The sequence below is a fragment of the Hippocampus comes genome, unplaced genomic scaffold (assembly GCF_001891065.2).
Source record: "Hippocampus comes isolate QL1 unplaced genomic scaffold, H_comes_QL1_v1.1 scaffold202, whole genome shotgun sequence".
NCBI lineage: Eukaryota > Metazoa > Chordata > Actinopteri > Syngnathiformes > Syngnathidae > Hippocampus > Hippocampus comes.
This window is the reverse complement of record NW_017805829.1, coordinates 1166036-1188797: the sequence shown is the minus strand read 5'-3', so window position 1 is coordinate 1188797 and position 22762 is coordinate 1166036. Positions and strand designations below refer to the sequence as shown.

The window sequence follows — 22762 nt, the reverse complement described above, 5'->3', positions numbered from 1 at the left end:
GATCATTCGGAGCCAATCGGAGGGCACACAGAGACAACCATCTGTGCTCACACTCACACCTTGGGACAATTTAGAGTGTTCAATCAGCCTGCCATTCATGTTTTTGGAATGTAGGAGGAATAGGAAGTACCCGGAAAAAATCCGGGCAGGTTCGTGGAGAACATGCAAACCCCCCACAGGATGGCTGGTGCCAGGATCGAACCAACAACCTCTGCACTGTGAGTTCGACGCGCTAACAACTGGACCACTAGGCCACCTAATTTAAATTATACAGTATATAGCATATATTTATTTAACAATTTTAGAATATTAACCATGTTAAGATAATGTCACGGTTTATCTTTTGTCTTTCTTTTCTAATCTTTTAAAACCCTCCAGCTGTCACAATGGATAAATAGTTGCAAACGAATTTTCCTCAACTCAGCATTTTTGACTCGCTGTGTGTGTGTGTGTGTGTGTGTGTGTGTGTGTGTGTGTGTGTGTGTGTGTGTGTGTGTGTGTGTGTGTGTGTGTGTGTGTGTGTGTGTGTGTGTGCGTGTGCGTGTGCGCGCATGTAAAAGTTTAAAGTGTTGCATTATGGATCAGTTGAGCTCACACAGACATTCAACACCGTTGCCACAAGGCATGTCATGTGATTCTGTACTGCCGTACCCAAATATAAGGTTCTTGTTGCCTTACGATTGCTGCAGAAACTTGTGGCCCGCTCGGTCCTCCACTTCCATTCGTATGACGCTCTTCTAAAAGAAAATATATTTTTAAAATATATTTTACATTGTAAGATTTATGACTAAGTGTGAAAAGTTAAATGTACCTTTTGAAAAGGACTCACAGAATAACAACCAATACTGTATTGCAATGTTTTATCCCTCAAAACATAATACAATAGTGATACAGTGATAATTTACAAAATATGTGATGCATGTGTACCGGTGTCAAAAATATACAATGTCAACTGTAATGAGACTAATATTGAAACAAAACAACAACAACAAAAAAAAAAAAACTAATATGACAAAAACTAGTGTATTGACAATTCATTGCACATGCAACATGTAAAAGGCAAGTTGTTATGTTGACGTTGTGTCACATCTTTGGGGATGTTAGCCGATTAGCCTATTCCCGCAATGACTGAAATGCAGCAAAACTACTCACTGTTTAGCGAATGAACTACCGATATTGAGATATTTTTCCACAATAATCAACAAAATACGAAAAGTCCAACGATGTGATGCATGTCTATCAGTGTGAAAATACATTTATTTACAATCTAAAATACTGAACTAATAACCGGCAATGTTTTGGGGTATAAATTGTGACATCAATAGCGTTTACCCATTACACTGGGGAACAATTTGAAAAAAAAACTAAACTAAACAAAAAACTGATGAGTTAAAGTATATTTTTATGCTGATTAAATCTAAAATTGGCATGCTGATTCCAAAACTTGACACTGCGGTGAGAGGTGTGTGCAGCTCCCAATAGGTCAGTACTATCAATGTCTGCAAACCGAAAACTAGCAGAGTTGGAATTAAAGATGATTCGTGCTGGCTTTTCTCTTTGCAACCATGGCCATTATAAATTCTCATTTGTTTTATGCTGTCTTTTTCTAGTGGTGGTGGGGATTTCAAAGCCTGTAACTATTCCATCATTATGTTTTATTTACATACATATACACATTTATTTCGTACATTAAAAAAAAAAAAAAAAACGGGGCTCCTATAGCTCAAAAACTTGACATGATATATTTATTTTCTGATCCGCTTATCCTCACAAGGGGGGGGGGGGTGCTGGAGCCTATCCCAGCCGTCTTCGGGCAGAAGGTGGGGAACCTCCTGAACTGGTTGCCAGCCAATGGCAGGGCACACAAAGACGAACACCCGTCCACACTCACACTCACACCTAGGGACAATTTGGAGTGTTCCATTTGGAATGTGGGAGGAAACCGGAGTACCCAGAGAAAACCCACGCAGGCCCGGGCAGAACATGCAAACTCCACACAGGGAGGCCCGAGCTGGAATTGAACCCAGTACCTCTGCACTGTGAGGTCGACGCACTAACCGCTGGAACACCCAGCCACCTGACACGATACAGAATACCTGAAATCAGTTTTGGATTCCACACCCAATAATTAGTCAAAAACAGCTGTCAGACCTAACTCAACAACAATTGTGTTCCCCAGTGTTATGACAATATGTGTTATGACATGACGATATATCGAATAATAGTACTGTCTATATGATACAAATGTTGAAAGATGCTAAGCACTGTCAAATGAAATTAAAATACACCCTAAAATGGTAAAATTAGTTAGTGTACGTACTGTAATTGGTATTTAATAAATCATATTAATCGTGTATATGCTCTGTGAAGTTTTACCCTGATTTGCTTGCCGCTGCGCAGCGTGCTGTCATTCAACATGGAGCTGTACTGCCAACACCAGCCCACCTCGCCCACATAGGCCTGCTTGGGTAAAGGCGGGGGTGCATGCGGAGCCGCCCTCCACAGGTAAGATAGGTCGCTGCTGGCCTCAGGGGTTAAGATGCCTACTCCCGTGTACGGGGGCTGATTGAACCTCGGTCGGTAGTCGCCGATACCATCTGGACCTTAATGGAGATGTGAGAAAAATACACCTAATAATAAAGTTACATATTGATGGTTCTGAGTACAGTAGTAATGAATAAATAAAAGCCTTCTCTCTAATAAGCATTTATTTTTAATATAGTATGTGTAAGTACAATCTATTTGTGACGAAAATATTTTTATATTGCAATGTTTGATATTAAAAATATAAAAAAAATATTTTGACAATTAAAGACCTCTCTAGTTAGTAGGTACTGTAAATGCTATTACCTTACTTATGTGATAACTAATATAAGCCTCCTCTCTAGTAAACGACTTACTGCTCAGAAACTAATATCTGCAGTGAAATCAGTTTTGGGGACGAAAATATGAATTAATAAAGTCATTATTAAATGTAACATACTTTTTCCTAAAATAAAGACATATTCTCAAACAAATGACTTTACATTAAGAAACTAATAACATTTGGATTTAAGACATGATATTTTTAAATTTGATTTATTGGTACAGTAATTGAAAAAAATTAACAACTTGAATTAACAATGTGTCTTTGCTGCTGTGAATTGGGAATTTCTCCATTGCGAGACGAATAAAGGTTTTCTTATCTTATCTTATCTTATCTTATTTAAACATTTAAAAAAGCCTCCCCGATAATAAATTACTCTCCTCAAATAAATAAACCAAACATATATTGTTAAAATTTAGAAAATAGATGTTGACAAATAAAAGAGCCTCTATGTAATATTCATTCATCCATCCATCTTCCAATCCGCTTTATCCTCACAAGGGTCGCGGGGGGTGCTGGAGCCTATCCCAGCTGTCTTCGGGCAGTAGGCGGGGGACACCCTGAACTGGTTGCCAGCCAATCGCAGCGCACACAGAGATGAACAACCATCCGCGCTCACACTTAGGGACAATTTAGAGTGTTCAATCAGCCTGCCATGCACGTTTTTTGGAATGTGGGAGGAAACCGGAGTACCCGGTGAAAACTCACGCAGACACGGGGAGAACATGCAAACTCCACACAGGAAGGCTGGAGCTGGAATCAAACCCGGTACCTCTGCACTGTGAGGTCGATGTGCTAACCACTGGACCGCCGGGCTGCCCTATGTAATATTCATTTTCTAAAATATAACAACATATTGAATCTGTTTAATATTATTTTGAAAATGGATTTTGAAAAATGAAACACCTTTTGAATAAACATCGTATGTCTTTTAGAATTATAAACTGTAAAATATTTTGATTTAAAAATTATATGACATATTATTAAAATGTATTTTTCAACAAAATCCTCACTTCTATTCACAATTTACAGCGAATAAATAAATAAAATATCTGACAAACTAAGGTATCTCCTTTCCCATAGTTATATTCTAAAATATTACAACAAACTTTAACAAATACATGCTTAGTCTCTAATAAACAATTTATCTTTATGCTGTGTTTTCCATGCTATTGCTAATGTATTATATTTATTCTACAAATATATTGCTAATGCTAGATTTTATATTGCACTTATATTGAACTGTGTACAGTTCTTTTCTGAAACATTTATTTTGTGCAATGAAACACTTTTTTTCCTACCCCCCAATTTTGCTGCTATAGACTGCAAATTTCCCCACGTTATCTTATCTTATCTCGAAAGTAAGTACAACATATTTGTGGGAAAAACCTGGATTAAAAAAAAAAGTTAAAGGTAATGGGAAAAACATGTCGACAAATAAATATCTATTCTCAAAAAAACACCCTGAACTGGTTGCCAGCCACCCGCGGAGCACACATCGACAAACAACGATTCACACTCACAATCACACCTAAGGAAAATTTAAGAGTGTTCCATTATTAACTTGCCATGCATTTTTTTTTTCGGGGGGGGCGCCAACCAGAGTACCAAGAGAAAACCCACGCAGGCCCACGGGGAGAACATGCAAACTCCACAAAGGAAGGCCGTTACCTGGAATCGAACCCTGCACCTCTGCACTGTGAGGCCGACATGCTAAGCGGTTGTCCATTCCACTCCTCTAATAAACAACTTGCACCGAAAAAACTAATATGATTTTTGTGCCCAAAATGATTTTTTTTAAGTGCAGTTCTGTATTATCATGACATCATTGCAACATAACCCAGTTGGCTAATGATGACGGTTTGAAATAAGATCAATGATATCTGTATCTAGTATCTGCATTACCTGTAAAAATAATCCTTTGTCCTGTTGCTGATCTTTGTTTGGTTTGCATGATGTCCTTCTCCTCACAAAGTTTGTCTCAGGTGCATGACTTGGCCCCGCTGGGAGATGATGTCAGCGGAGACCTCCTCTGTGTCCATGGGTCATGCTCGGTTGTCATGGGAGCCGGACTGCTGGTGGCCTAGTTTACTTTGTGACGACGAAGAGGAGAGGAGTGGGGTAGACCCCATATCAGAATTCGTGAAACGTAACAAAGCAGCATTAGTGAACAGTATACTTTATGACGTAAAAATGTATCAGGTTATATTCAACGTGCATTTTTATGAATTATAAACAAGAAAACGGCGTGTGGTTAGTGACGATATAATGACCATATAATGCAAAAATGAGTATAAAATGGTTCCGAATCTTGCCGCTAGATAGCGCTAAAACATAGTTTTTCCTGCCTTAAACCGCACCCCTCTTCTTTCTCGTCACATGGACTCGCCCATGAGCTTCACTCGTGTCACTCCCATTTATGTGAGATTTGCACAAAGGCGCCGACCGCCGAACGGGAAGTGACAGCAGGATTCTTTCAGAGTAAAATAACCAACCTTGACATCACGACTTGAGGCCAATTTCTAAGAATGGTACATACAATGTGTGAGTTGCGGCACATTTTTTATGGAACAAGACATGACAGAAATATGCACCTATTAGCCCCCACCACCGACTGGCTCTGGTACATCATTACTGAAGTTCTTTATTTATTTATTTTCTTAAATTATTTTTTAGATTATTTATTTTATTCAATATAGTACCATTTTTGAACATTTAAAATATGATTTTTTTTTACATTTATTTGTTTCTGTATTTTTCGTTTTCAATGTATTAACTAGTAGATTATATTAATATACACACATTTACAATTATTTGTTCTTTAACGATTATTCTTATTCTTATTCTTCTTATTATTCTTCTTCTTCTTCTTCTTCTTATTATTATTATTATACTTTTATCTCGTAAAGTTGTTGCCGGAATGACTCGACGTTTCTCCCGCCTGACACGGCCGTCAGCAGTCAAAGACTTCCACATGCGTCTTTAAGATGGCTCAAAAACAATGAACACACTCCAAAACGTCTTATTATTACAATCACGAGCTTCACTATTTATGAGACCAGTATAGTGAGTTTGAAACATTATTTTTCTAAACTCAAACACGTGACGCATGTTACATTTATTTCGAAAAACGTGCAGGAACAAGTCACAGGGTTCGTCTTCTACCTTGACATGGCGCCACCTTTCAGTCACCATGGTGGCATACAACAGATCGGCACAGTGGAAGCGGCGTTGGAGCTGACGCGCGTCGCACTTTTCCTAGAGTCCGAAAGCCGAGCACCATGTTTCGTCCGTGAGTGGCTCGGCCTCTGAAAAAACAAAACAAAAGGAAAACAAAAAAATGGGCACCGATTTATTGTCGGCGGGTTAGGCTTTCGAGCTCCACTCCCCCCTCCTTTTTGTCTTTCTTGGTCGCAACTAGCAGAATGGCGTTGGTGAACAGTACATAAAAAGGGAGGCGAACTGAGTCAAGAGCAAGTTCGGCGACCCTTGGTTGTCGCGCTACCGAGCACCAGGCAGAAGCCAGGAATCCAAGCCGGGGCAGAGTGCTTGTACGAAGGTTGAAGCAGGGTCCGTTGGCCAGGGGCTCCGGGGCACTCCCAAAGCCTCCAGCCCCGTTCGTCTCTTCGGGCAGACGGCCAAGCGGGTCTCGGATCCCGGAGGAGGAGGCGGCTTTTCGTTATCTTTCTGTCCACCCTGTCTTCTTTTTGGAGATAAATTGACATTCTGAACAGGATTAAAACACCGTCTACTTCCAAGACGATGAAAATGGCGTCCTATGTGGATAACAGCTTTCGGGATGCTGTGATGATGAACCCGGCGGACAGGACGCAACAGGTTTGACCTTTTAGCATTTTATTAAAACACAAATTAAAACGCCCCAAAAGCATCGTATGTGTTGTTTTACGTATTTCTGTCGGGCGCGCATGGTTCCATCCCGCTAAAGCCGCCTGTCATGGGAGATCATCGGCGGCTACTTAGCATAGCAAGACGTGCAACATGCTGCCAACAACAACAAAAAGTTGTCATCATAGAGTTCTAAATGCTAATCTTGTGCTAACAAGATCGTTTAACAGATAACATTGGCTTCATTTCTTGGGATGTTATTTTTAATGCCAGGTTCCTAGCCCCTCGCTTTGATGGCGTTGCAAGTTTCTTCCACAGTACGATTGAAAAGATGATGTTGAAAAGAAACAAGGTGCAGAAGATCTTAGAACTCTGCTTCACAGTTTTGAGGCTCTGTGTTCGACTCTGTGCTCCAACATACCGATGTGGCGCGATGTGGCGTTAGGTATTCTCGGCAATATCCTCAAACATTCCCATTAAGTTCATTAAAGACCACAATCTCCATAGGTGCGAACGTAATTGGAGACGAACCAGTCCAGGGTGTAACCCCACTTCAAATGGGTTTGGCTTCAACACACCTGAACCCTAATGAGGGCAAGTTATATATATAAAATTGATACCTCGCAAAACAAGTTTTCCTTTGGTCAAACACTTAGTTTGCCTCATAGCTGTTTGCCCCATGGTTGCTGATGTCGTATTTGAACACATCCAGAAAACAAGAAGCACAAGTTCAACAAACAAGTGGAGTTTAGTTGCTTTGATTCAAACTCTGCAGATTACAGACTTACTCAACAAACACAATTTTTAGCAAGCACATTGGTGCAGCCGTTTGCCCCTGAAAAGATGGAATGACATCGTTTGTGTGGTTGTGATGTCGTTCTCTCCGTGATGATGGAAGGAGGTTTGTGAACATGGAGGGGCTCTACACTAACTTTTGGACTGGGATCACTGGTGTGACCAGCTCTTTGAATTGGTCGCACCAACACAGAATTGGTTGGACCCTTTTTTGCGGCGGTACAGCATGTCCATATTTGCTGATGTATACTAGTCTCAATTGGGATACTGTAGTTTCATGATGTAAAGATTGACAGTGAGCGAAGATATATTTGCACAATTTTTTTATTGCAATGACAACAACTTTGTATGCAGCACACAGCGGCTGACCAAAAAGTTCAGTTACTTTATATTACTTTAAAAGAAGACCAAAAAGGAAACCCATAACAAATTCTTCGGGGCACCAAAATATTTGTTGGTTATGGTTTAACTCTTTGGGATGTATAAAATCTCTGAAGATTTGACATCCCAACCATTAGACCAGGGGTCACCAACGTGGTGCTCGCGGTTACCAGGCTACTCATGTGGTCTTGGGGGCTCCCAAGACCACATGAGTAGCCCATGGCCTGTCCTAAAAGTAGCTCAAAAATTATTTTCAAGGAATGTTGTAGAAGTAATCATTTTAAAATTGAAACCCTGGCAAAGAGTCCTAAAAAGAAGTTGTTGCATCTGGTATTTTTCCAAATTATTGATGATTCCTGCACAAGGCTGAAGGATGGAAGCCTCGTGGTTGGATGAGGAATTATTGTATTTCAAAAAGTGACTAGATGGGACTGTTGATTGTAAGTAAGTGACGACACGCACGCCACTCCATGCGATCTTCCTTTCCGCTCGAGCGCCGCTTGTGCTGCAAATGGATGTTGCTCTAGCACACAATAGCCGATCAATAGGCCACCGCTTGAAGCAGTGGGACGCTGCGGCTGGCGGCAAAGCATTCAGAAGAGCCAGCGCCAGCTTGTAAACTAAACCGAGCTTTGCCACACCGCATTGTTTTGCCTGCTATAATTGCTTAGGTGGCCCTTGTGGCTGTTTGGTTTGGACAGCTCTGATCACAGAATGTTTATCTTGGTCACTCCATTAAGACTGGACATACATTTTTACAACACTTTTTTTTGGGGGGGGTTAGGGGGGTTAATTCATACGACCAGTCAGACAAATCATTTAATCTTGTAGTGGCAAAATTTAATACCACGCTGCAGTGAGCAATATGATTGGTATATCGAGAAAAGACATACACTAGGGATTTACTCAATGGTATATTCAATACATTAGGTAGAATTTGCCAAAGGGAGAATGCTCAAGTCTCGTTAAAAAAAAAAAAAAAAAAATAACTGTACCCAACTGTCACACCCAAAAAATTGAAAATATTTCAAATTGATATTCATTGAAATATCCCCCCGAAGAGTAAATTCACAAAGTGTAGCGAAAAGTACAAACATAACCGACACAAATACACCATTAGAAAAAGACTAAAATAATATTAAAATTTTAAAATGTTACACAAAAAAGATGAAATATTGGTTGGAAAATACATATTTGATGCTAAATTTATATACATATTAGAACCAAATATTTGATCCAAAGATATTTAAAAAAATGCAACCACTAGAAGCCTCCTTGCTAAGGTCTTAACAGGAGTGGTGGAGAGGAGGGTCTGTCAGTAAAATGAATGTTAGATTCAGGTGGACGGCTCAGGACAGGCTCGGAAACGCCTCGGGATCTGGGAGCTGGACGAAGTGGCTCGGGAGAAGGAAGTGCGGGGTTCCCTGCGTAATTCAGCTGCTGCCTCTGCCACGTGACCTCAAATAAGAGGAAGAGAATGGATGGATAGAAACTAAAATGCATTTTTGTTTTTTTTAAATTAGTACACCGATATCCGAAGACACCCCAAAAATATTAGACGATAGAGAAAACAATTTTGATGAAAAAGAAATACATGTTATGAAATAATTTCTAAACAAAACCATTTGAAAACAAAGCAAGTGTTTTAATAATTATATTATCTCATGCTTGTATAAAGCAAACACTCCAGTGTCATAAGCTTTTGTTTCCTGACTTAGTTATCAAGTCAGATTGACAATTGAAGGATAATCTTTGGCAGCGTCAATTGAATTTCGCGCCAAAAAAGGTGCCGTTCGCAGATGGAAAGTGTTACTCTTACTTCTTTCTTTCCAATATGAGCTGAGCCTCCCTCATGGATAAAAGCACCTTTCCTGCTATTATTGGAGCTACCGCGCTCACCCTGTTGTCCTTCAGGTGTTGACGACATCCCTCTGGCGGGATTAGCAAACTGTCAGAAGGATCAAGACTGGCCCTGGTCGACCTTCTGTCTTGTACCGGTGCCGCTTGGCAGGTGGTAAACTGAAAACCCTTCTTGATTTCCAATTTGGAATTGCGGTTCAAATTAGTCCAAAGGAAAGTTGAATGGAGACCGTTTCAGTTCTGTCAGTCTGACCTTCCCTTACATACAGTCCTGTCTTTTTTTTCTCGCTCTGGTATTACCCCCCCCCCCCCCCCCCAAAAAAAAATGGTGCTTCAAAGATGTTTTGGGTGACAAGGCTGTGGGGGTCCACTTGCAGTTTTTCCATTCATGGGTGTTATTTTCAGAGTTTACTCTCCCATTCCTCATTGTGTTGGCGTTCATAAGAGAGTTGTGATGTAGAACAACGATGGTAAATGCCAGCTTTGACAAGAAGTTGCCCCTTTTACAAGCCAACTGTTCCACTACCTTTTCGAGGTTCCCTCTACGGTGTGGACCGGACAGCTGACTGTTGAATTTACATGCTTCCAGACTTGTCAGAGGCTTGATGGGAGTTCTGTAAAGGCAAATTGCCGAATCCCGCGACTTGGATGTGAAGCTGAACACCTCACACTGACTTCTCACGGCCTGTTGTGATGACAACTGATTGATTTTCCGTGGATTCTGTGTTGAAGGCAACGGGGAATACATATGTTTGTTGCTGTCAAACCTGACTTTTTCAGGGTTTTTTTTTTTTTGGAGGAAAATGCATAAAGTTGGGCTGGACCAGGATTTAACACCTCTTTAGTTAGAATTATGACCGCAGCTAGCAAATATTTTTAGAATTGAGGATTCTACTGATTATCCCATCGAGTAATGAAGTCATCTTTAGACCATCATTGGTTTGTGTGAGAGGTAAAGCGCAGACTATATTTACATGCCATCAGCATTTGTTTTAAGGTCAACATTTGGGTTTCTGAAGAATTTGGGATCACTGTTTACATGCATGAGCGGACAGAGTTTCTCTTCGACTGAAACGGCGACGCACGGATGGCGTGACGCAAAAAGATGTAATTTCCGCTTCTTACTTGCTACCATCAATAAAACCCATTTATATTCAAGCTACTCACCACACTAATCACGCAGTCAGGTTCCTCCTCGCTCCAAAAGTGTGATTCTGTGCTGTGTCTGAATTTTGTTTGTGTATATCTGCTGTGGGTTCCGCGCCAGACTCTGTGCATAAAAGTACTCACTGTACTCAAAAGACCAAGATTCCTTGCTGGTAGAGCATGCGCAGAGCACAAACCAATGTTCCTTTCAAAGGCGATAACTTGATTGCCTTTATACAGTATTCAGGTTAGAAAATGGGGGGGCAAGGGGTCTTGGGTTTTTTAAAAACCTGAATATGAGTGTATTCTGGTTTTTGCATGTGTTCAGATCACCTTTCAAAACCTGAATATGTTGAGGTTTTTGTTTTGACTGCATGTAAACATAGTCACAGAATCCAAGATGACTTGTAAAGTTCCTGAGCTTCAAAGGTTGTATTGTTGTGTGGAAGGACGCCGTGGCACTCGCTTCTCCTACCCAGCCATGTCTTGTTTTGATGCATTCTGTGCACGTGACGTAGGCAAATAAATGTCGAAGGTTATCTCTTTGACAGCTAGACTTTATTATTATTTTTTTTAGGGCTGATACTGGTTATTTATTACTAGTTAAGGAGGCAGATAACTGATTTTTGGAGTCGAAATTCATTTTTAGGTCAAAATTTCCAACCAAATATTTTCAACATATTATCTTGGACAGTAAAAACATCCTTTGTTTTAAAATTCTAACAAAAAAGTTCAGGGAGCTCCCAGGGTCGTCTGTATGTCTTAAAAAGTTAAATGAAAACTTAAACAATAATCATGTTAAACTTTCAGTTGTCTTTGTGTTCATTTCAAACAAAAGGTACAGAGCAGAGGGTGAAACGGCAGTGGATTTTCACTCATTACCCATCTCACTCCCACAGAAAAAAAAAATCTCAGATCATACATACTGTTTAAAAAGCAAAACAAAAAAATACATCCCGTCCATCCCAGGCTGAAAACAACTCACAACCGTCCTGCTATGTTGCGAGCGACTCCCAATCCACTACCGCTCCCATTTTGGAGGTCAGCTACATTAAAAATGCTTGCGCATCAGTTTGGGGATTACAGTATTTATTTTTTTCCCTACCATATAATCCCACTCCTCTCTGCCCCCGTGATTTTTTTTTTTTTTAATTGTGGACAATCCCAGTCATGTGATTAAAGGTAAAGTTGACTTGATCTCGTAGTAATCCCGTGAGCTACCCGAAAAAATGTCTACCTCTAGCGTAGAGTTCGAGGGTCAGCATCATCTCCTCTAAATGTAACTGAATATTTGAACAAATAGTGCTTTTAAGATTAAAGAAAAAAAAATCCCTTAAAGTGACGCATATCGATGCCGCTAACTGGTCTATATCCGTAGCTACGTCTCTTGATTCACCAAAAACTCTGAAAAGGTAAGAGAGTCTTTGAGCAATGCTAAGGATACAGACTCTGCCCTTACCTTGACCCGGTGCCGGTCACGTCTGTTCGTCTTCAGCCAGGTGGCCAAAGCTAAAGGCCTGATGTTCACGTCAGCTTTATTATCAAATATGCTACATATGCGACATACAGCACAGATGAAATTTCTTTCCTCAAGAGAGAGCGGAGCTGCTGCGCCATCAAAAGAACAGTTAATATAAAATGACAAATAATACAACATAAGACACAGACAGTCGTGCAATCTTAACCACTTTTCTGCATGCACTTTGTTGTTTGAAGCAGTTATAAGGGGTGTTCACACGGCAACTTTCACTCCGGTGTAGCACCGGTGCTGCCCCCCGTAGAGCGTTCACACGTACAAAGTTATACCGGTGTAGCCCCTGAAAACAGCTTAAACCGGAGCAAATTTAACCCTGCTCAGGAGGTGGTTTAAAAATTTACTCCGGAGTGAATGCTAGTTTGCGAGGCAGCACCGATATAAAATGGGACGTGTGAACGCTACAGGGGTAGACTCGCTACGCATGAGAAGAGTTGATGACATACGGGTATTGAGTGCGTTGCTTTCGTGCTCTGTTGTACTTCCGTCATCTTTCCTTTTTCTCTTCTCTCATCCTTTTACGGTGTCTGATAGATACAGCGTTGATTTGTCTGGAGAAGTATAAACCGTGGTTTTTCGATATTTCACAAACAAGGTGGGGAAAAGGAAGTACACGTTACCCACGCGCATGTTTTATTTCCGCATTATTATCGGATTGCACGACCGCAGAAACTGCCATGTGAACGCAAGTGGGGCTGCACCGGGGTTAGCTTTTTACGTGTGAACGCTCCACAAAATTTACACCGGTGTAAGATGTATCGCAACACAATACGTCGGTGCAGCACCGATGCAAATGTCTGCCGTGTGAACACCCCGATAGATGAAAGGGGAGCGAATCCAAGTGTCCTTTTCACCAGTGGATCAAAGATGTGGTGTCATCTAATGAGGTGGCGGCGTTCTTGCAATACTTGCACATGGGCAGCAACAGAGGGTACAAACCAAAAAAAAAAAAAAAAGCGCAACAGGAAGTGGTTGCCACAGGTTGTACATTCATTTAGGGGAACTGGGAAAAGTGTCAGGCTGCATTTGGAGCTCAAACAGGATGAACTGCCACTAAAACAGAACACCCTTTCCTCCTGATTATATATTTTTCTCTGGATTTGGGTGTGGGTGTGTTATTTCCTTCCTTCCCCGGTTTTGTCAAGATTTTTAAGCACTCTAATCCCGCCCGGGCGACATTGGGAGTTTTCTGACCCGCCGAACTGCCAGTGGGTGATGTCACATGTTATTCTTTTTGGAACCGCCGTGCTTCTGCATGCCGCGGTCGTCGCGCTGACGTATTCCCGCGGTGTTAAAATATAGGGGGGGAGATGCTTTTCTTGTATAAAACATGTTTTCCAGGCTCGTTGCATGCTCGTAAAACATCACCCGACGCGCCGGAGATGCGCAAAGCGTAACGATTATTCTATTAAAATGATTGATTGTTCAGTCTTCCGACAAATGTTGCAAAGATAGCTTTGCGGATATGTCAAATGTGTTCACAAGTGTGGCCGGAGACCACATTTACGCTGTCTGCAGCTTCTCAAAGACCAGTGTATAGTCCTTTTGTGCCCAAAAGTCCACACACAAGACAAGACAAATACACACAGTAGTTTATGTTTAAACTGAGGTTGAGGCGAACAATGCATCGACTGAAGCAACAAACCACACAAAAAAAAGCGCTGGTTCATTTTGAAATCTTTTTTAAAGACATTTTGTCACATAGTTGAAAACTTGAAAGACTTGACTGTTTTCATCAGGGTTTCAACGCAACCTTCAATAGTTTTAAAATAGACTTTCAATAATTAAGCCCTTTAATTATCCTTAAATGTCACTTTGACAATCATTTGATTGCGTGCTATCCATCTTGTGTTCATGCTACAAACGTGAACTTATCATTTCTTCTGTTCGAGTGCGATGTTTTTGTGTTCAACTAATAGAATGTATTTCGCGCACACTTAACAATTGCCTTTTTTTGTGTGTGTGTTGTGGATTATATTGATGTAATTGGGTACATTTTGTATGTTTAAAAAGCTTAGTTGTCTTTATTGGGGCATTTTCAATTTAAATTAAAATGATTCTTACAAATGCCACAAAATATATGTAGAATCAACGAATGATAACTTATCATATTGTGGAAAAATGGTTCTCAAAAATATTTTGAAATCTGGTAAAACATTGCACTGCGAGGTGGAGCCTCTATTACACCCGTAGTGGTCGTATTTAGTGAATTAAGGTTTTCAATTTCATCTAATTGGTCGTAAAAATCTGCTTTTTAGCATCTTTTAACTTTATATATATTTTTAAGGTTCTCTGCTAATCTTCCTCAGTTATTTGTGACTTCTGAGCAAAGATGCCGAGCGACATGCTCATCTGTGCAACACGTGAGCCTCGCGCTTCGAGGCCCTCCAGTGAGCCTACTGAAAAATGTGCTCATGACCTCATCGTTTCTCCATGCGGGGCGAAGGGTAACGTCACGATGAAGTGATTTTCAAAAGTCTCTCTCCCTGGAGACTGCTAGTTTTGCAATCCTGCGAGTCGATATCCAACGGATTCCGAGTTATGCGAGTGTTGCATATTTGTTGGAGTAGGTGATGAAACGTGTAATTTACACTCCTTGTGAAATGTAACTTCAGGAATGCTTTCTACAGACACATTTTTGATGTGATTCTTGGCTTCTTCTTGTAGTCTTTGTTTCTACTTGAACTGTGCGACTTTGCGAGCCTCATTCCATGTTGGCTGACTCACTTTCGAATTGGGGATGATTTTCAAGTTGTGTAGTTTATGCCAAACACACTGTTGACAGTTAGGAGTGTATGGCACATCATCGTTTTGTCATTTAAGATATATCTTGCAATATATTAAATATGGCAAAACGTGCAATCGACAACTACCTTGACATGTTTGAAGAGTTCAAAATGTTCAAACGTATTGACTTCAAGTCTGGTTGGCATTTTGTTTACAAGACGGAACCATTGGACGCCTTCAACCGATCGTACTGCAAACCTGAGTTTCTGGCGTTCCTGCAATTTCATCAACAGTGATCTTGCGCTGTTTAATGCAGCGTTTCCCAATCACGTCTTTGTTTTTAGCCTTGTATAAACATCGATGCATTGTTTCTTTAAACATATAGTGCAGGTTGTCTCATTCAGCAATTTGAATTGAACAAACATCCATCCGCTTTGAGCGCCTCTCTAATCGCTGCAACCCAGTTTTTGTCAGGAAACTTTTGCATGCTTGCTTTGCGTTTTTCTCCCCGCTGTACTGTAATGTCCCGACCTTGCACGGGGGAACTTAGTCCCGTATGTATATGTAGGTCATTTTTTGATGTGCATTGCCTTCTCATGTGATTCATTTCACTCTCGACCTTGTGTTAGTTTTGTAAATCTGAATGCTGGCTTCCAGTTATCTTGTCACTTTCTGGGTCAGGCTGTGTGTTTTTGTTTCTGCGCGCGCACACACACACACACACACACACACACATAATAGTTTCAAAGGCATGCTCCAGTTGCTTTTGTTCACATACCTTATGATAGACATATATATATAAAGTGGGAAGAAAAACAGTTCGTCAGTCAGAGGCGCCAGAAATTCCATTGGCCTTCGTAGCGGAAAGTGGCAGCCGAAGCTCCGTTCGTGACCACGGTGGGGGGAACCGCAGTCCTTGCATACTTAGCCCCAAGACCCGCCAGGCCAAAGAGGATAAACCCTTTCTGCCGTGTGCTGTTTACACGGACGCGATTGAGTTACGCTATAAGGCTTTTCATAAAAGTAGGGGGAGATCTTAGTTGAGGTTTTGGGAACGTCGCAATTTGGAGAAATTAAGTCACAGATGGAAACAAAGCATTTCACTCATGTAACGGGCATGACATAGAAACGGGAGTTCAGAACATTACATCAATTAACATAAATGATCAGTGATCAAAAGCTGACGATTGACATTCAGTCACTCAACACAAAGACCGTCTTATGGTTAGCCGGTTCAAAACCAGCCGCTAACCTGAGCTATCAATACCCGACTACACATTCATTTGCTGACACGCTCTCAAAGTTCTTAAACTATTCAATAGCTGCAGCCCTAGTAGTTGGGTACCTGGAAGACGGTTAGACACACCGCAGTCTGAGATAACAGACATAAAATGGTTGTAGCCACCACCATCAAAGTTGCAGATTCCAAGTTGATTGGGGAGTTACCGCTCTCCATTGTACCCCAGCGAACTGGACCGCTTAAAGGCAAACATGTTTTTGTTATATAGGTTATGTAAATTGTTGGACAGCGAATGCTTGCTGCTATCCATCCCCATCCAGTCTACCGAAAGAAAAATATGGATATATTGTTGTCAATTGTACCAGGGCGAACTGCACATTTTAATGGGAATGTGGCTGTAGGCTAGTTGCTGGACAGAGAATGGTTGCGGCTTCCGCCATCCGGTCTACAGACGCCAGAAAATCAAGGTGGAGATCAGATGTCATTTATTTAACTCTTAGATAAAATGTTGTCAACGACTAGTTAGCCATAATTTAGGTTTAGCCTTGCACTCTGCCACATAATCTGCAGTATAATCTGCCTCTTGGCGAACTGCTCAGACATGACGCGCATCAGATGGCAAGCTGATTAATTTAGTGTGATTAGAGATCCCTAAATCCCAGAATATGGCTCCGGCACACCTCTAATGCTTGTTTACAGTGCTGTGCACAACGAAGAGACACAAATTAGGTCGATAGTTGGCCTGCACAAAGCAGTGTTCCTTCAATTTATGTTGGTGATACGTTCCAAGCCTCCCCGCAATACGTGAATTCCCTCGAAGTTGAAGTTGACTTCTTTTTTTTAAACTTGATTCAAGGGGGGGATTTGTGCATCTATTAAGCCTTTATGACCCACCCCCGCCCGCAGATTCCCACCCTTCTAAACACGTGTTACACTTGATAAATGTAACTTGTGAACTGCAAAATGTAGATAACCGAGCTGCTGGTTATAGGTGACGAGTGGTCCAATTTTCATGAAATTTCTTAATCTGATTCATCGATTAATCAGTTATTAAAAACATGGTCAGTTGCAGCCCTAAAATCATGCTTGTGTTGGGTATTTAGATGCCCTGCTGGTACCCCCCCCCCCTTGCTATAAATATATAAATTTAAAAAACAGAACTATCTTGTTAGTTTGAGTTTAAAAAAAAAGTTCACTTTCAGCATTTGGTTCTGGGAATCGATTATGGTGTCCGGCTGGTATTTGACTATCAATATTTCAGTATGAAGCCAGCCGATGGTCCAGTGGTTAGCACGTCGACCTCCCGCCTCCAGCCTTCCTGTGTGGAGTTATCATGTTCTCGCCAGGCCTGCGTGGGTTTTCTCCGGGTACTCCAGTTTCCTCCCACATTCCAAAAACATGCATGATTGAACACTCTAAATTGTCACTAGGTGTGAGTGTGAGCACGGATGGTTGTTCGTCTCTGTGTGCCTTGCGATTGGCTGGCAACTGGTTCAGGGTGTCCCCCGCCTACTGCCTGAAGACGGCTGGGAGAGGCTCCAGCACCCCCCGCGACCCTAGTGAGTATAAAAGCGGATCGGAATATGGATGGGTGGATATTTCAGTATGCATCAGCCTAACCCTACTACGTGGATGTAACTCAACTTCCCAAAGCTAACATCTTCTTGTTGGTCTTTTCTTGAACTGGACAAAGGTCATGTAAAAAAGTGGATGCAATCATGTTTAAAAAAAAAAAAAAAAAAGTGGCCATAGATGATGTTAAAAAAAGTGGACTACTATCACATAAAAGTGGATGTAAAAGTGTCGGCAGATTACATAGAAAGTGGAAGTAGCTCATGAAAAAGCAGCTGTTGATCATTGTACAAAAGGTGGACATATATCATATAATATTTGTAATGTAAAAAAGGGGATAGGTCTTGTAAAGCGGATGTTGATCATGTAAAAAGTAGAAAGGGTTTTAAAAAAAAAGTGAATTTCCCTGTGGAGTAAATAAGTGCACGGGTGTGAAGACGGACGGGACAGCCACTTACATAAGTCATAAAGTTGACTTAAGTGAACACCCTTGTCGAGTCATGTGAGCCAGGTGGTGACTCACCACATGCGCCCAAAAACCAGGCGGCAGGATACCAAAACCAGCTGTTTGTCTTTACACGCTTCAAGGAAAAAGACTAAAAAATAAAGCTTTTGTCTCTTTCTAAGAGAAATTGGGTTGTTCCACTCCCTGTGAGCAGTGGAGCAGATTGCTTGATGAGATCTGTCACGTTGAAACTTTATCTAGGTAATTGATCCTTCCGAGTTTGCTTGGTCACGGTTTTTTTTAATTTTTTTTTTGGTCTGCTGTAGTCTTCCATTGCCCAAAAGGAAATGGGGGCAGGGGGGTGGACAATGACTCAACGTGACCGGATTCTTCCTGGTTGTTGTGAAGACTTGGCAACGCGAAGGCCATTTCCACACTTGCACTGGTATTTTTCGAGCTCTGGATTTAAAAAAAAGATGTGCGTCCACTCGGGGTGTAACGACACACATATTTGTATCTGGAGCACCAAGTTGCCAACATATTGGGCAAGGGACAGGTATCAAAGCCTTGCACTTTAGCCATCCAACTCTTTGGTACACAAACACAGTGCAGCTCGGCCTATGCAGAGTTTTGGAAAGTCTTCACCCATTAATTGTTTCGGACACACCCATGATTTGGACTCGATTGCCAATTTATTTTCATTTTCACCTCATTTGAAAACCTCGTCCCTGCAGTTGCGCAATTGTCCTCCCGATTATGCACAGATTAAGCAGTCATTTGCTCACCTCCCATTTTGACTGCTCTAAATGACATTTGCCTCGATTGACCTTATGTTCTCTCATTGGGGTGCTTGTTTCCTCCTCACTGAACCTGTTCCTGCTGTGACTAACCCAATCTCATTTAATCATGCCGATCTCCGTCTGTGATGCATGCGAGTTTACACTCGGCATAATAAAGTATCAAGGTTTGCATAATGCTACATTAGCACTTTTCTTTGGCTGGCTTGTCTAGCATACAAGAGAAAGTGTGTGCTTGGCCTTTCCCGCTTCCATTCAATCATGGGGTTAGTGTTTTGTTTGGAAAGGAAAAGGATCAGCACCGATGTATATTTGCTCTTCCGACAATTAGTGGCGTGACTTGTCAGTGTCTTAATGCATTGTGCAAGGAATCCATTCGTATATGCTACAAATCACAATGCATTAGGACCTAATTTTTGCATCATTTTGGAGAGATGGCAAGAAGCGTGGCAGAATGGGTGCAATTAATAGCTTCCCGAAGAATACAAGGATATCACTCCCTTGGTACACTTTTATTTTTGAAGCTGTTCTCAACAGCGCGTGGTGCTGTGGCGGATGTCTTGACTCATCTTGCCGAATTGATATTGGAGCCTGTTATATTGCCGTCAGAAACTGCTGCCACCAATGTCAACACATCATCATCCTGAAATCATATTCAATCGCTAATCAAGGATTATTTGCATCTGCGAATTGCAGTTTGATACAATGCAGTTTGTTCATCTCGACGGCTGCGATTTGATTGGTCATTGGGCGCAGACGGGGGGGGGGCTTCAGAGCAGACAGACAGCAATATGTATTAAAGCCTGTCGCACTTGGTGTGTATTATGAGATCTTTCGGACAAGTTTTCGCTTCGTGGCCTCATGAAGTTAAAAAAAAAAAAAAAAAAGTATTTTGTGTTGTTCCGGCTGCCGTCATATGTCGGAGCGTGTGGCAGCGTGGGCATTAAGCTGCATTCAAGGAAGGTGGGAAGTTGTACTTTTCCAAACGCCGACCAGGAAAATTGCACCTTTGAACTGTGAGGCCCGAGCTGCGAAGTCGGGTGTGTTATGGGGGATATGGGTAAAAGACCCAGAGTTGATTGACCAACTTTGATGTGATGTCACTCTTCAGTGGCGACCCCATACAGACAAGACAGTGAATGGCAAAACATAATTTATAAGATTGTAAACATATGTTTAGTTTTATTTCTGAATTATTACAGCAATTTAGTAAGTCAAAATATCTAATCAACACAATGTGATTTGTATTGGCAACATGAAGCTATTTGGGGAAATGAATGAAATTAATTAAATTATGAAGGTTTACTGGAGGTCAAAATGTGTTGCAATGAACCAGGGCAATAAACAGTTGATTGGAATCAGCCATCTGTATTTACTTTCGTCTTGAACGCTCTGAGGTCGGAACTGGGACAATTTGAAGTGGAATCAATCAGACTTCCCATTTTCCTCGAATGTAGCAAGAGAGCCACGACGGCGGTTTACCTGGGATTTACGTCATTTTTCAGATTTTTGCGCACACATACAGACACGATAGCGTGCAGCGTGCGCTATTTGCCCAGCCTAAACGCATCGTCCAGTCAAATGATTTGAAAATGTCAGCGTTGCATCAACCGATTCATGAATGAAACTGAGGAGATACAAAATGTTCCTCCTCACTTAATCCATGAGGTGCCGCCGCTGTTTGTCCTTACTAGCGCTTAACTGTTTTTGAAATGAAGATGATCCATCATATAAAGAGCTCCAATCTTGTCTTTCCTACACTTAAGCATGTGATGTTACTGACTTGAGATCGGTAACCATTTTATAGATTTTCATGTATGTATTGCATTTATCGATATCGATGATAAGTTCAGTGTTTTAAGAAGTGCAGTCCCTATGTTTATATATCATGTTGCATGCAACATGAAGTTGAATACAGTCAAACCTCGGTTTTCGAACCTCTCGGTTCTCGACCAATTCGGTTTTCGACCAAAAATTTCGAGTTTTTTATGCCTCAAATGACGAACAAATTTCGGTTCTCGAACAAACTGAGCGTACTTGAATGCACCATTTGACTCCTCTCGCCTTCCTTACACGAGGAAGTGGCTCTTCCTCGGGTAGACGAGGAAGTGACGCTTCCTCGTGTTGCTTTCCATTGTGAGCAGACGTGTTCAGTAAACATTTTTATTTTAAAAAGAGCGTGGTTTCGGTTTTCGAACAATTTCGGTTTTCGAACATCCTTCTGGAACGGATTATGGACGAAAACCGAGGTTTGACTGTATGTTGAAGTGGTAAGGCCACAGATTTATTTGCATGTTGTAATCTTTCTGATATACCATGTGGTATACGTTTATATCACATTTGTGTGGCAGAATTATGTGGTCATGGCGAACACTTAGAAGGCTGCACGCCAAAGCATTTAGTTCGTTTAAACCTGGAATTGCAGTACATATTGCAGAAATACTTACTATACTAAAATGTCATATTGATGAGTTAACTGTATGCTAAAATACATCAGAAAAGGACCTTGAAAAAGTAATTATCTTAAAACCCAATTGCAAATTTGAGGGGAAAAAAAGCCAATCAGATTGTTTCCAGCTAAAAGAAAAAGACTAAATATGCAGACATTGCCATGTGGCGCCTGCTGACAGTGTTAGCGTTTAGTGGCTTGCAACTAGCCGCTTCGCAAATGCCCTGTGTAGGCTGGTAATAGCCGTCAGACTACTTTTCAAAGGCAAAAATAACTGCACACTTGCTGACACACAGTTGCAGTTCCTACTGATAAATTCTTTAAACAAACTCTGCTTCCTCAAACGTGCTATTTCAGCCTGCAAAATTGCTACTGTGGTTTATGCATCACGTTTTCTCAAAGACCCAAATCTCACTTTTTTTTGATGGAGAAAAACAGTTTGCTGCATTGCACAGTTTAAACATTCAGGAAAAAGTTGAGAATCTAAAAATGAAAAAAAAATAATGGCTGAATTGGAAAAAGGTGTAAAGTCATCAAAAAACGGCGAAAATGGACTGGACAAATACCTAAGGTGTGCTCCATAAACATGGAGGCGGACAACATTGCAGAGCATCCCTCATGTTGGAGGGGTGCGATGGAGTTGAAAACAAAATAAGAATGACTGCAGAGATACAGAGAATATGCAAGAAATGAGAGAAAATGGAGAAAACAAATCCGGTGAAGAACATCACTGATGAACATGACTTTATGAAGCGCCTGCACGTTGGAGTTGAATGAAGTGGAGTCTCAAAGAAAATAATAAAGGCCCAGTTGGCACTTGTGGAATACATACACCATTTTGGAACAGCTTCTGGAATTTAGTTTCAAAGTATAGTTTGAAATTAAACAAAAACAACAACAGACACATTTGGAGAAAAGGCAAGCAGACAAGAGATACACACTTTGTATGCAGATCTTGCTGTTTTGGTTCTTAACTGAGTTCAGATGTAGCAGTAATGGGTGAACAGTGTGTGTTTATAAACTGAGGTGTTAATATATTTGAGGTTTATACGGTCTTTGGTGTTGGTTGGAATGCGTTTTGGCAGCGTGATTAGCGAGCTCAAC

The 22762-nt window shown here is 41.1% G+C and overlaps 2 protein-coding genes across 8 annotated transcripts in view; one reads left to right on the top strand and one right to left on the bottom strand.

Moving 5' to 3' along the window:
* Window positions 1-564: 564 nt before the first annotated feature.
* On the bottom strand, window positions 565-5050 carry spmip2 (sperm microtubule inner protein 2). The gene is made up of 3 exons (XM_019887440.1): window positions 4772-5050; window positions 2377-2603; window positions 565-737 (listed from the first exon to the last, which is right to left on the bottom strand). Exons 1-3 carry the CDS (start codon window positions 4818-4820, stop codon window positions 675-677), a joined length of 339 nt encoding a protein of 112 aa, XP_019742999.1. The 5' UTR covers window positions 4821-5050; the 3' UTR covers window positions 565-674.
* Window positions 5051-6025: 975 nt separating this feature from the next.
* The window catches only part of rapgef2b (Rap guanine nucleotide exchange factor 2b), a 122942-nt gene continuing 106205 nt past the window's right edge, over window positions 6026-22762 (top strand). For 5 of the 7 annotated variants that reach the window (XM_019887414.1, XM_019887413.1, XM_019887412.1 and 2 more), the window contains exon 1: window positions 6027-6703. In XM_019887414.1, the coding sequence (XP_019742973.1) occupies window positions 6629-6703 (75 nt within the window). In that variant the 5' untranslated portion in view covers window positions 6027-6628. Of the gene's footprint in view, window positions 6704-22762 lie in introns of all 7 variants that reach the window. The other 2 variants (XM_019887410.1, XM_019887407.1) reach the window with 1 other exon arrangement.